Source organism: Meleagris gallopavo, chromosome 3 (assembly GCF_905368555.1).
Source record: "Meleagris gallopavo chromosome 3, MGAL_WU_HG_1.1, whole genome shotgun sequence".
Taxonomy (NCBI): domain Eukaryota; kingdom Metazoa; phylum Chordata; class Aves; order Galliformes; family Phasianidae; genus Meleagris; species Meleagris gallopavo.
This window is the reverse complement of record NC_139406.1, coordinates 9,182,475-9,197,342: the sequence shown is the minus strand read 5'-3', so window position 1 is coordinate 9,197,342 and position 14,868 is coordinate 9,182,475. Positions and strand designations below refer to the sequence as shown.

Genomic DNA, 14,868 nt, shown 5'->3' with positions numbered 1-14,868 from the left:
CTCTTTACACATCCATTGGGTGCAACTACTTCGACATTTCCGATATTCAAATGCTACTGTAGCATCAGTACTGTGAGTTTTGTTGTTTTGTTTTGTGGTTTTTTTTGATGCTGAAAACTTGAACTCTTCCTCCCATGCACCAGCAAAGCAGGATGCTCTCCTTATACTAGCACACCAGCTTTATTCATTAATAGCCTTGTAGTCTGGGTTCAGAAAGAAGTAAAAGCTAGGTGCAGAGACTTGTGTGTAACTTAGGCTGTTTGAGTCTGAAGCATACCCAACTGAGAAATAGAAGAGTGAGATGACTGAAGTTTTCATCAATATTTACAGACCCAAGGTAATTGTTTGCTGGTTTATAGCCGTAAGAGTTGGAAGTTGAGTTCTAGCTGTCTGCTGTGGTGCTGAAAATGGGATTTTCTGCCTGTTCCAGCATCTGAATTGAGAAGAGCAATTTCTGCTTGTCTGTTCTCTGGCTGCCAGTCTTTGAGTCCTCCAGCAGAGGTTGGAGGTAATTAGGCACAATATCTAACTGAGAAAGCAGGGAGGGACTCATGAGGTTTGGTTATGTAGCTTCCCTTCCCTCAAAGACTCTCCCTAAGTGGCAAGTGTAAACAAGCTGAGATTCAGGAGGTTTCTCTCTTCTCTTTCTTGTGTGTCTCAATAAAATACAGGCTGCATTTTGTCTGCATTGTTCAACTCTAGGAAAGTGCTCCAGTTACTAATGTAGAATTGACTTTCTTTGCATTTCTATCATCGTGCAAACTCCATTCTCCTTATGCTGTGCATGGAAACCCATCAGCCTAATAGAAGATGCAGGGATCCTGCAGTTACAATTGACTGATCGATCGCTCTGTATTCATATCAAGTTGGCAGTACAGCCAGTTCAGTAAGCTGCAGGGTGATTGTCAGTTCAATAATATATTTTCTAGCATTACACAAGAGTTTGAGAAAGACACTTCAGGATTGCTTTTATTTGAGTTTGTTTTCTTTTGTGAGTTTTTCACCCTCAGCCTCCTTTACAAAGTGATCTCTGTGAAAAGTACAAAAAGTAAGAATTAAAATTGCAGGTAAGAGAAATTCTGTATGAAGATGGGTGGTAATTTTAGAAATGAGCTGCTTTGAGCTATTGCCTGTGTTTTGTAGACAAAGATGATGATGTTCTTCACCCACTATGTTAGTTAATTTACTTAAGTTTTTTGCATTGTGATTGCATTTTTTGTTTAATAGGCTCTATTTGTATATGTTTAAGCATATCTGTTTTGTCCTTTCCTAGTTTGTTTCTTAGTTTGTTTCCCCCTAATCACCACAAATCTTGTAAAGCTCGAGATTCTTGGCCAGATGTCGTGGTTGTGGCCAGTCTCTTGCTTGTTAATCTAAAAGTTTAAGTAAAGAGGTTCTTGAAAACCAAGTGTGTGTGGCAAAGACTCCAGCTTAGTTAAAATAGTGTATATGCAAGTTTGCTCAGCTTTCTTCACAATCTGACATTTGACTTGATAGAAAGGAGTCTCTGGTACTTTGTTGTACAAACACTTTGTCCAAAAGAGACCGGTACGTAAAGTTGAGAGCATTGTGCCCCATTGAGTTATATGAACAGAGGCAATTGAAATTGCCAAAAGCTTTCTTCTTTTTGTTAAATATCTGCTTTGTAGCAGAATCTTGATAAATTTGAGAGGAAATCTTCAGCATTTAGGGAAGACAGATTTCATCACTTTGTTATTTGTCCACTGCCAGCAGTGAAAGGGTAAAAAAAGATAAGTGTTTTACTGTAATGAATGTCGGGTTGTGGTTGGCTTTTATTTCTGTATTGAAATGAAATCTCATGCAGATGCCTGCTACAGTTACCTTCATGATATCGCAAAACGAATTTTGCTGCCAATTTTGTGGTCAAATGGCTCTTCATAGGCACACTCCTGTGTGCTTCTGAGATGTTCCACTCAATTCATGGCACGCAAGATGCCTCTGGTTTCTCTCAACCACCACAGAAAGGGGCCATTCCCATCACTACGAATGAAAGCACCCATTAAGACCAAACTGTAAAGTCTTCTCCACCAATTTGTTTTTTCTGTACATGAATTTTAGCATGCCCTTTTACAGCTTTGGCCAGTGAAATCCTCTGACCTCAATAAAGAGGCAGGTTTTAGCGTGCAATCAGTAAGTAAAGCCCAATATGAGAAGCATCACACATAATGAAGTTTATCTTCCATCCTCTTTTCCCTGCTTGTCTCATTAATGTGATCGTCACAAGGAAAGAGCAAAGGACTCTATTTTTCCTTCATTTGCCAAATTTTGACAGATCTGAGGACAAAATATGATCCTATTCCCCAAGATGATCATCCAGTCACTAGATGGCTTGGTAAGGTAACCTACTGCTTGTGACTTTTGCCTTTTAGTTTGGTATGGTCTGTGTTTCATGTGTTTCTGCCACCATTATTACCATGCATAGAATTGATGGAACTATTTCAGTAGGTTTTTCAATGTCAGTGTTTTCTTGACTCCTTGAGGTGTTTTTTTTCCTTCGCTCTGATTTAAACTCTTTCTCATTTTCTGAGCTATTTCTGGTTTCTGGACCTGGAATTATTCATGAACTTCAATCTATGTGCATAGATCCTTTCCTTGACTGTAATGTTTCTTAGGTAGGTATAAGCAACTTGATAACTTGATCAGCTCCATTGTTTTAAAGGCAGGATAAATACAGCTTTATATGGTCCACTGTAGTCAGAATAAACAAAACTCAGAGCCTTTCATCTGAATCTGTGGGGCAAGAGAAATACCCCACAGATCTCAGCAATCATGAGACATCCTAGATGCTAAAAAAAGGTGAAAAAAGTGAAATCACAGTTATGAAATCCACACAGAAATACATCATATATTTTAGCCAGCAAACCAGCATGCTTTATTCATGACTTTAAAGGAGCTGTCGGCGTTTTCTCCCTTCTGAGTATTCAGCTCTGAAACTCAAGTCTCTACCACGAGGGCCTAAACAGAAATTTCACCTCAGCCAAAAGTCTAAACTAGCCATCATTTGAATCAATAAAGGAATTCCTATTCTAACATCAATCAGAGAAAACTGTATGTAGCTATTTTCAGGTACTGAAAGTCTTTTTAATTCCTGAACATGGATATATGGATACAAGCTGTCTCTATTGACTTTTCTTCCTTAATTTTTTCGCTAGGCTCTTTCAGATTTTTTGTTTCGTTAATACTCATATTTATTCTCATATCATCTTATTGGAAGTAATTCCACCCTGGGAACAGCATTACAAATTTTAAATATTCTAAACCCAGTGGTGCTATCCTACTAGTATCACCATAAAAGTAAAAAATGAAGCTTCTAATTACTTTAATGGCAAGAAGAGAAGGAACAAGTTACCTACCTTTAAGAGCTAAAAAGTTCAAACCATTTCCTTGTAAACTCTATACTGAATCTCTTGGGAAAAAGCAATATCTATTTCTGTTCTTTAAAGAAGTTACAGGAAGTTGGCCAAGAGGAAAAGAGTAATTATACCAAATGCACACTTATAATGAGCATAAATATGACTATTAAGGAAACATAAAAATCAGTAACAAATTTAGAAGGCCTTTTAAAGTGCACATCTTTAGTAAGACAAATTAAATTATTGGATATTCCTACTTTTAAGAACTTCAGAAATAAAGATCAGAAATTGGTCACTTGATCAGAAAGTCTCCTACAAAATTAGAAGCACTTAAAATATTTTTTCTAGACTTTCTCAAAATAAACAGACAGCCTTTAGCACTAGCAGTCTCTTTGTGGAAAGGCTGAGCACTTTGCTTAGGGAGAACTTCCCACTGACTCCCATTGTACAGGGAGCAGTGCAAGATGCTGTGCTGTGTCTGCCTCTGTCCAAATGGCAACTAGCAAAATGTAGCAACAAGCCTTCAGGCCTCCATGGTACACATTCTTTTCTTGGATTCCTTTTATATTTTGCAGCTCTACAGAATTTGCAATTCAGGCTGGTATAAGAGAGAAATCCAACCATGAAAATGTTATCATTACCAGCTCCTCCAAGAAGACACTTTAATCAGTTGCAAGGCCTTCACTGAATCAAAATGTGTAAAAATATGTACTGGTTCTTTACTGGAATACATTTCAGAGTTGAAGGTACATGGATTTCAGTGCTGTTTATTCTTGTTGAGTGGATTGAAGACTTGCCTGGAGGAAGGCAGCTTCTCTGCTTCCATAGCATCAAGTTTGGAGAATAATTTGAGCTACAATTAATGAGACTTAACTCTATATTTGATGAGCTAGAGGATGACTCAGAAGTGGTTAGGACTGCCTCTTAGGTAACAGCACAAGCATCTGTACAGATGCAGGCCTGTGCCATTGTTTACAGTCCTACTGCCATGCATTAGATCAGTTACTGGTGTTGCCAAGTTTCAAGTAAGGTGAGGGTCACCAACACTACTACAGCAGCGTTGCCTTGTAACATTTCTTTTGTCGCAAGGTGTAGAGCCTTGGAGTACAGATAGTCCTGTGTAAATCATACTCAGCATTCTCCTCTGAACTTCTGGTGTTGGGAGATTTATTCTCCTTGTAAACTTTGCAAAGTACTTTCTAAGAAGGTTTAAAAAGTAGTATTTTTAATATTATGCACATGACTTAGTAGGCAATTCGATTCCATCTTCTAAACCATCTTCCTGATCTGCTTGTGCTTAGAATCTGCTTAGTTCTTCACGTGCTAAAACACTCTTGGGAGAAGAGTCTTTTTGCTCACAGATGACCGCCCTGACTATTGGGAGCCATGCTTCCACTCATTCTTTCTTTCAAACCCGGTAGGTCTTGAGTTCATCTTAACAATAATTCAGTAGGAGTGATGGGAAATACTCTCCCATCCATCACAGTACAAAGTCCACTGGTGTTCCCAAGGAAATGTTGGGAACATGGGCTTGGACTTTCACAGGGGGATGAAAGAAGTGACCCTGTGATTCTCCTGTCTCCCAGATAAGTGTTCTGTCTGCTCCAACAGTAAGTCCTTCCTATCCCATCATTCTTCCTCTACTCTTCTAAGAGCACAAACTAACAATCTCTTCTCTTTTCCATGTAGGATGGGTAAAATCTAAAATCCCCCTTCCTTTCAAGCTGAAGCTTCTTAATAAAGCACGTATATATTCCTGGGATGTGTGGAATTGCTTCCATATAGGCTTAAGAACTCAGGTTTGCTGGTGCTGGTGCTTTTTTTCTCATGGCTGCTATTTGGTTGAGCTGCACTCCTAGTGGCTGCTCCCAGTCTCCTTTTGGAGCAGCTGAGTCTCTATATATTGTGTGATGTGCCCAAAACAGGTCTGTGGGTTATGCTCCTACATCCAGGCGCTCAAAAGCAAGGTGCTGCAGCACTGTTTGTTGAACATAGCTCTAAATCTATATGTAATAAACACTTAGGAGGTGGGAAATGCAGTGAGTAATGAGAGCAATAAAGCAAAGACAAAACAGCTGAGATCAGTGAAACGCAACGATCCTTATTTTCTATAATTACAGCAATTATGTAGCTATTAATGACATAACCTGATAAAGTGCTTTTGTTGCAAGCCAAAATTCTGCGCATTATCTTAAAATAAGGGAAATGCTTGGCGTTTTGAGAGATTTCATACCAATAAAGACCTATTTATAGTGTAACCTACAATACAGTATAGTTTGCAAAGGCTAAAAAATGGCTTTCAGATTGCAATCGGCATGAATAATTAACGTTTTACGTCAAAGTGTGGGGAAGTCGGAAGCAGGGTCCTAAAGGGATTGGACTTCTGAAGCTATTCATCGCGCTTCTATTCCGCCAAGAGAAATAGAAACACTGAGGTAGAGAGATCACAGCAGAGAGCAGAGCTGTACCATGGTCTGATACCTGTGCTGAAATGGGCAGACATAAACGGTAAGAGATTCAGTTTACGCACGCAATGTAGAGTGATGGCACACCTGGGGAGCGGTAATAATTGGCAGGGCTTTAGAAAGGGGGAGTGCTACTTAGCATGCAGAGAAACGCTACTGACAGTCTCTTCATGGCTCATAAACCCACTGTGCCAGCCCAGCCAGTGGCATTACAAATGCAGACTTCCAGTGGGAGCTGTTGTCAACCAAAGAGCTAATCATCCCCGTCTGGCAAGACTGCCTTCAGTCTGCTGTATGCCATGCCTTGTCTTTCGTTGAGAAGGTAGGGAAAGTTTAAATGGGTAATTCAAATAGTAACAGGAGGGCTGCTGAAAATTAATTCCAGGTGCGGAGGGAAATTAAAGAGATATAACAGTACAGATGATAATAAAGAGCAGAAAATGAACCATTTTGCTGGAAGAAAAACAAGGCGTTATTTTGTTTTGTTTTTTTTAATTGAAAGTGTTCCTGTTCAGGTAAAGAGAAGGCATCAGTGCTCGGCAATCAGAGTAGTCGTTCAAGTTTACTGTTATTTCAAACAGACATTGCCCTTCCACATTTTGGGTAGAACAGAGATTTTAGAGAAAGGTCTGTGAAAAAGCTCAGTACAAAACCTCAAAACAGTAAATGCTTGGAAATTATTCTGTAGAATAAGGACTGATTGGCTGTGGATTGGGAATAAGTATTATGGTTTTTATTTTTTTTAACGTATATACAAGTATTATCCTTAAATGAATGGCATTTTTACTCATATGCATATGTATGGCCAAGATCATTTCCAGGCTGTTGATGGAGATTTGTATAAATATAACAGAAAGCACAATTTAGATATTGGTGTTTCCTAGGAAGGCTTAAAGTCTAACTTTGTGAACTGCCTCTTAAGACATCAATATAACTGAGTATGAGCAATGATGATTAGAAATGGTCAGTGAGAAAAGGGTGTGATTACGAGCAAGGAAGGAAATACTAAAGATCACAGATGGGATAGGTGGGCTTCAAAAATTGCTGTGTACCTGAATGGGAAAACAGTGGCTTTTGTAAAATGGAGCCTGGACTGTATTATATATTGGCAGCATTAATAGAGGCTGTGATTCCCAGACAGACACTGGAATGACAAAATTTGTTCTCTGACAAAACTGAGTACAATGTGTTTTCTTTGAGAGGACCTAGATTTGCCTCCTACACTACTCAAAGCAAGAAAATAGATGATGTTTATGTTTCTCACTGGACCTTTTGGATATCAGTGTCCTAATGAAAGATTTGAGAAGTTTATAAAACACACAGAACATGTCTAACTTGGCCAGGCCTCTTTTTCCTAGGGCTGGTAAATTGTTGTGAAGAAGTGCTTTTTGCAGTGCTCTTCCATGACTTGCTAATTTTGTCCATCTGACATTCATGCATTATGTTTCAACCAGCAAAACTTAAAGTGGCTTTATTTTAAAAATAATCAAAATAAAGGTTATCTGCAAAATGAGAAGAAAAAAAATAGGGAAAGAAATCAGCTTTCAGACCTTGTAGCTTTTTTAGGTCTCGGAAGTATTTTTTAATCATTTTGGCAACATTTGTTTTAAATCACAAATTATTTTAGATTTGTGGTGCTTTTTTTTAATTAGCATCACAGGTCTTGCTTAAGCCCTCCAATCTATATAAACTTCATATGTTTTTGAAGTTTATAGTACAGTCTTAAGAACTGTTTCACAAGCAAAAAAAACCAAACCCAATGTCTTACTTAGTTTTCCCATTGCTATTTTGGGATGACAGCTGGGACAGAAGGAAGTGAGAGAGGAGAGCATCACCCTCTTGCCATGAGTGCAGGTACCAGTATCCTTCTGTTTTTTTGCAAGATCTCTCTTGCGGGTCCTGCAATAAATCAGAACAAGTTCCCAAAAGCACAGAGAATCAGCATCAAAAGTAACCTGTAATCATCACATCTGTGGCACCAGGGTAAAGACAAGACCTCAGCAGTGTGACTCCAGTGTGACAGCAATGGACGCACCAGTTCCCTTTCCTAGGTCAGCAGACTGATCAAGATGGGACTGCCCTTCTCTCTGAAGGCAAAAAATGCTTAGGCCTGGAATGGTTTACACTTGTGCAAGTACCACCTTTTTTGGGAACAGCAAGGGTGTGAAACCAACCCACAGAGCCTGCTGTCAGCAGTGGGTGTCACAGCCCACAGATAGTCAATAGTCATTAGGAGTCAAAAAGGCAGAGAAACCTGGCCAACTCAAAGGAAAGATGCAGCAGAAAATGAGTGCTCAAATCTAGCTTTTGCTTCTTGCATCATGGTCTGGTTTTATTCTTGCTGTATTAAAACTGTCATGGCTTTATGCTAATGTGCTTCGTTCCTAGCCAGTGATTATTATGCTCTGAATTAGCATCGCTCTTTGAGAGTATTTTGCATAGGGAGAAAAAAAAAAAAAAGAAAAAAAAAGAGGTAGTCCTTCTGAAAAATAGGAATGAAAGGGGAAAGGAGAGCTGTTATGCATTAGCTCAGAGCTGTGTGTGTTTGGAGAGGATGAAGGAGAAGGGCCACATCATCTCTTCATGGCTGATGGAGAGCCCAGCAAGGCTCCTGGAACAGATCCACGTAGGACAAAATACTGAAATTCACGGAACAGCAGTCAAAACATGGAACTGGTTTTGACACTGTTTGGCTTTTAAAGAGCCCACCCCTATGGGTAAATTCCTTTTGACTCTAGTATTTGTGTTGCCTGACGGTGAATCCATGCTAGTTTATTCTCAGCGGGAGAAACTTCCTGGGGGCAGTGAGAGCACAGCTAGTGTGCAGCACAGAGAATGTGCTATATGAAATAAGATTTTTAAGGGATGTCATTTCACCTGGAAATGGCCTTGGCAGTAGTAACTAGGACCAAGTCTCAAGAGCTGTGCATCTCTGAGGTTTAGTAGGGTTACTTTGGTAGCAGAAATGTACTAGTAAAGGGCATGGGAGAGAGGGCAAGCAGCAGGAGGAATTTCATTATATTTCAACTGTGGATTTATGTAGCAGAAAGCCTAATTCAGCAGCAGTCGTCTGTCATTTCTAGTTTGTTCAGTGGGTTGCTTCTACACCCCTTGTACCTCAAGCAGGACAGCAAAGACAGTACCAACCCACTGCTTTTAGCAGCATCTGTATAAAATCCCAGCAGTGGATCACAGCGTGGTCTTGTGCTCTTTATAACTAGAGGCATCTTAAAAATAGAGGAGATGGGGAATGGTGTGCTCTCTTTGGATGTGCATATAGAGTAAATTGATCTATATATACCCCTTGCAGGTCTTTGAAGCCCTGCATGTCCCGGTGAATCAGGAAGCATAAGGAAATACCCAGTTTCATCTTTCTACCTTCACAATAATGTGTGTTCAACATAGCTAGGTGACTTGCAGCCTTGATGCAGCATGTCCTATCCCTCCGTAGGACAGTACCTTGTAATGGGTTGTCCTTATAAGCAGGGATTTCTCTAGGCAGTTAGACACAATATGAAGAGCTGAAACAGAATGAAATGTTTTGACTTTTTTTCCCCTCTGTTTTTAATTGGAAAAAAAAAAGTTCTCAGAGATGTCTGTTTCTCTCCATTGCCTCAAAGAATAGTTGTTTTTTACCAGTTCCAGTGATGCACCTTGGCTCTCTGTCCCTTTAGCCATTGTCTTTTCTCAAAAAACTTATAGGCAACTGTATCTGGCATTGATATTTTACAAGATAGAGAATTGTGTTGCCAATGTTAAAAAAAATAAGCAAGAACAAAATAAGCAACTTCCTTGAAAAACTTGAGAAGCTCAAATAATATTTTAGTTTAGAGATTTGATAATAGGATTTCCTTTATGCTAGAGGCATCTCTCTTGGTTCCCACGAAAGCCAACCTAAATTTGGCACACTTAAAGCCTTTTAAAAATTTCCGTTGAGATGCACAAGAATTTGACAGCTAAAATCTCTGGTTAGTTCTATGGCGTAGGTGTGTTCATCCCTTCAGAGCTCTGTTCTTGTTGAGGCTCCAGAGCTTGTGCTCATGACGGAGGTTAATCCTTAAATACTGCTAGCAGAATGAAAACACTGAGCTGCTGATTTCAGAATGGTGTCAGTGAAGATCTATGTTCTGTCTTTATTAATCTAGACTGCCTTTTTGCAGACCACTCACCTCTGTTTTCCTGGCAGTGCTGCATTACAACACAGGGCTGGGAAATGACAGAACAGTTGAGTTGGAAGGGACCATCAAAGATCAATTAGTCCAACCACCTGAACGTTCCAGAGCTCACAGAAGTTACAGCACATTATTGAGGACATTATCAAATGCCTCTTGAACACTGACAGGCATGGGGAATGTACCACTTTCCTAAGAAAGTTGTTCCAGTGTTTGACCATTCTCAACAGAACTTCTTGTACAGAGAGGTTTCCTAAGGTTTCCCAGTCTGAACCAGTCTATGTTGCTCCTGCATGTCTGCTGTTGGTTACCAGGAAGGTGCAGAGCCCGGCATCTCCCTTTGCTTCCTCTCTTCAGGGAGATGCAAAGAGCAATGAAGGCCTCTTGGGCTGTCCCGTATGGAGAAGAGGAGGTCAGGTGTCCTCCACCCCTCCCCACAGTACATGCCTTCCAGCCCTGTTACCAACTTTGGTGCCTCTTTCAGGTGCTTTCACGTACTTCAATATCCTTTTTATACCGTGGAGCTTAGAACTCCAATATCCAATGTGATGCTCCATCAGTGCTGGCCCAGTAGTGTGATAATCGCTTCTTTTGGCCAGCTGGCTGTCCTATGCTTAATGCACCCCAAAATGTGCTTTGCCCCTTGGCTGCCAGGCACAATGCTGCTCACACTGAGCTTGCTGTCTCTTGCACCGCCTTGCCCCTTGCTGCTGAGCTGCTCTCCAGCCACTAATTTCCCAGTCTATTCCTGTGTTTCTGGCATTGCTCCATCCCATGTGCAGGACCCAGTGTTTACTCTTGTTGAATTTCATTACTCTGATAATTACTCAATGCTCCAGATCCCACTGAAATCTAGAAAGACTGCATCCACCACCTTCCTTTCATCTAGCAAGTGGATGGCCTTATCCTAGAAGGGCATTTTGACTTTCCCTTGACAAATGATACTGTTGACTATGCCTGATGATGGCTTTCTTCTTTACATGCCTTTCAATATATCCCAGAGTAATCTTCTCCATAACTTTTCCAGGGACTAGGGTAGACTAACAGGTCAGTATTTTGCTGGGTCTTCTCTCATAGGCCTTTTATGGATAGATGTATGATATCCGTAAGAAATAACATTAATAATAACAAATAAAATACGCCTGCATGCCAACTAAACTGTGCAGACACACTTTCTAGGGGCAGAGGCTGCATGCTTCAGCCCAGGACTAGTAGAGCTCATTGCAGCCTTGGTGGCTGTTGTGTTGAAGGACACTGTGCTTCTCTTAACTTCCTGTAGTTCATGTTTTCCTTTGTGGTCCTGGCTTACCTATTTCCACATATCTAATTACAGAGATGTTCATTCTCGAGAACATCAGCATACTTCTTCCCTGCAAACCTGAGGGAGAGGTCATGCAATATAAATGTGCCAAGTGACAACCCCCAGGTTTCTCTTGCAGTGAGGGAGGGTAATTTAAATTCTTCGGATTTGTCTGTTAGTTTGTTTAAGTATTGAGTCTTCCTTGATGTATTACAATGTAATGACTGCAGAATTTTCTCTTTTAGTTTTAGTCCTTGCCCTTGGTCAACATTAGTTCATGCAAATTTCTCTTGAATCCTATTGTTAATACAGATCTTTACAACAGAGCATGAGTTCAATTGGAAGAAAATAAAGTTAAAATAATAAAGATAAAGCTTTTTTCCCTTTTTTAATAGTTTCTGTAACAATGGAAAAAAATTACCATCTGTGTGGTTCTCTTGATAATTTATTAAAATATCTATTTCACTTTCTTATTTTGTTTCTTTCTCCTTTTCTTGCGGAAAATCCAGCGGAGGAAGTGGAAAGACTGGCTGCAATGCGTTCAGATTCTCTAGTACCTGGGACACACACACCTCCAATCAGAAGAAGAAGCAAATTTGCCACTCTTGGAAGGCTATTTAAGCCATGGAAATGGAGGAAGAAGAAGAGTGAAAAATTCAAACACACTTCTGCAGGTAATAGTCGCTGTCGGGCTGGTTTGTTAATCTTGGACTGTTTGATCAACAAGGCTAAAAGCTGTTAATGCAGCCCCCAATTTATATGCTTCTTATGGTTGTAGCTTGGCTAGCAGAGGTTTCTCAGATTCTAAGTGATCTTTGTTACCAGCCCTTTCTTAAAAGAAGGAAAAAAATAAACACCACATTTCATACACTGATTTAGCAGGCTGTGGATAAAGGAAGTGGTGTGAATGAAAAGGCAAACCAAGTGGAGGGTATAGCCACAATCAAACTCTGTAAGTACAAACAGAGGAACAGAAAAGGAGACAGCAAAGAAGTTGACATTTTCTTGAGTAATTCATGTAACCATAAATTATTTTTTCCATTGGGCTGGAAAAATGTGTCACTTGTTTTCTGAGAAAAACAAATGTCTCTTCCTGCCACACCTCTTCTCCTGTCGTTGCATTTAACATTCCTGATTTAACACTTTTTGTTTATACACTTTTATACACTTTATGTATGTATATAAGTCTATACGTATTTAAGTATAAAGTTTAACACTTTATATATGTGTCTACATGTATTTATGTACATTTATATAGAAAACTGCAAATACATGTTTTTATATTGCAAATTTGTCTGAGCAAGAATCCATGCACTGATTCATAGAAATATGTACCTGATTTGTTTCAGACTCTGTTTTACTTACTTAGAAGGCTTCTTTTCTTTGCTCTTCCATGATGACTAATAATTAGTACGTGTGTTTCAGCAAATCTTAAGTCTGGATTGTGAGAAAACCTGAGTTTTCTTCTGACTTCTTATCATTCTCGCTGGAGCTAGGAACAAAGCAGTTGCCAGAAGATACTTGAATTATAGCCCAGTTGACCTGTTTATTGCACAGTGGAAGCTTTCAGGCAGGGCTGGAGTATACTTTCTGACATCCCTAAGCCTGTACTCTTCCAAATGACCCATAATAGCACAAGAAGTCTGATTTAGCCAAGTGCAAATTCATGCATGAGGTTAAATGCAGAATAAGATTTTGCAGGGTTCAGACCTAAGGGTGCAATGTACTGTGTGGTGTTTAAGCTGCTCCCTGATTTGTCAGGCAAGGACTAATGAGCTGGAATGGATGGCTGTATTACTCTGACTGGTGATTGTATTTTTAGTTTGACAGCTGAAAAACTATTGTCACGAAAATGACATGTTTCTGCAAAACAAAAAGCTTTTCTTTCATGTTCTGTAGCAGCCATAACTGTAGTGCAGCGTAAAGGATTTCTATGAAATTTGCAGTGCACACAAGGAGCATTGGATACGTGGATGTTTAGTGACAACCAGTTTGAAGCTAGTTGCAGCATTCTGGGCTCATTGGTTACATAGCATCCACAGTAATACTGGATGTACCATGGGATGCAGAAATGCCCCTTGTATTTATTTATATGGTTTATCCAGCTCCATTAACTGGGACTGGGCTGCATGCTGCTAGAGTTTGACTAATTAGGTTGAAGCTGGCTTGAATATGCCTGCATGATCTGCTCTGGGCATTGCAAGAGTCGTTATGTAGATTGTCCCCATTTACCAAAAAATTTGGGAAGTGTGCAGGGATTAAAACCAGAGGAAAAACATGTATTTCCTTTTCTCAGGAAGCTTAACCTGACCAGCCAGCATACCTCCTTCTCTTGTAAATGGGACTTCAGTGTCTGAAGAACAAATTAAAAGCAGGGTATCCAGTTTGCAGGAAATGTTTGACTGAGGTACTGAGTTTGATTTCAGCTGAATCCAAAACCTTTTCTTTTTTTTCCCCATTTCTTGTAAGCCAACAATATCCTGCAGCTGCTTGGCAGAATTGGTATTCTTGTCAGCTCCCCTGCTAATAACTACGGCAAAATTGACACAGATGTCAAATTTGCCAAGCACTCTGCAGGAAGCACTGGGGGAGACTTGCTTCTGGACTGTATCAGAGCTGGGGACCCCATAGTTTTCATCATCCACAGCCCTGAGGAATAGGAATCCAGCAGAATCCTGTCAGACCTCTATCTGACAATTCAGCAGCACTGCTTGAACCTACCATATGTAATACAAAATATTTTGCACGCAGAAAACTAGTGTTTTTCCACCTGTGTTTCCATGAACTCTAGTCTGATACCTCTGATCTCACTGGAAAATATATTTAATTTTTACAATGAATCAAAGGACAAGCTTATGAGGTGGCATAATGAGAGTCAGCATGATACTTCTTAATACAGGTTTATTTTCTTCTAGTGCACTGATGAATGTGATGCTTTGAGAAAAAAAAAACCCATTAGTGTCCTGCCGGCATGCACCCAAGCTTTCCTACCTGTACAGAACATCAGTAATTATTAAAAATAAATACTAATACAAATATTTTATTAGCCTTTTTTTGAGGCAACGATAGATTCAATTATTTTAAATGTCAGAAGTGATATGGGTCAGAATGTGTGACCTTATCTGTTGAAAGTTTCTTTGAAATTAATGGGATTTTTTTTTTCTGTGAGAAGAAGCAACAGAGTCAGGCTGATATTGAAGGCTGAAAGGTTGCCTTTTTTGGAGAGTTCCAAGTGATAACATCTTGCATCTATATCTTTAATAGACTAAAAGCTCTGTGCTAAGGATTATTGATTCTTCTTGCACACAAAGTATAGAAATGTTTATTACTGTGGCGCAGCGAAGGGTCTCTCATAGCAGTGAGCAATGTGATAAAGCTTTGGGAGTACAGTCATACCGCCAAGATTATAGCACTTAATGAGACTACTTCCTTCAACTGATGAGCAGCAGCCTTACTTACGGCAAAAGAAGCAAGGGAGAAACTGGGAATTTTCTTTGCCTTAGCTTGTTCCCAGCTGGATGCAGCTGGGACGACTCCAGCGGGCTGCCCAATATTTT

General features: G+C 39.8%; 1 protein-coding gene across 1 annotated transcript in view; it reads left to right on the top strand.

The window, feature by feature from the left end:
* The window catches only part of PHACTR1 (phosphatase and actin regulator 1), a 275,348-nt gene that overhangs the window by 144,462 nt on the left and 116,018 nt on the right, over nt 1-14,868 (top strand). Inside the window, exon 2 of the mRNA XM_085220191.1 lies at nt 11,821-11,985. Coding sequence (XP_085076317.1) covers nt 11,821-11,985 — 165 coding nt within the window. The remainder of the gene's footprint in view (nt 1-11,820; nt 11,986-14,868) is intronic.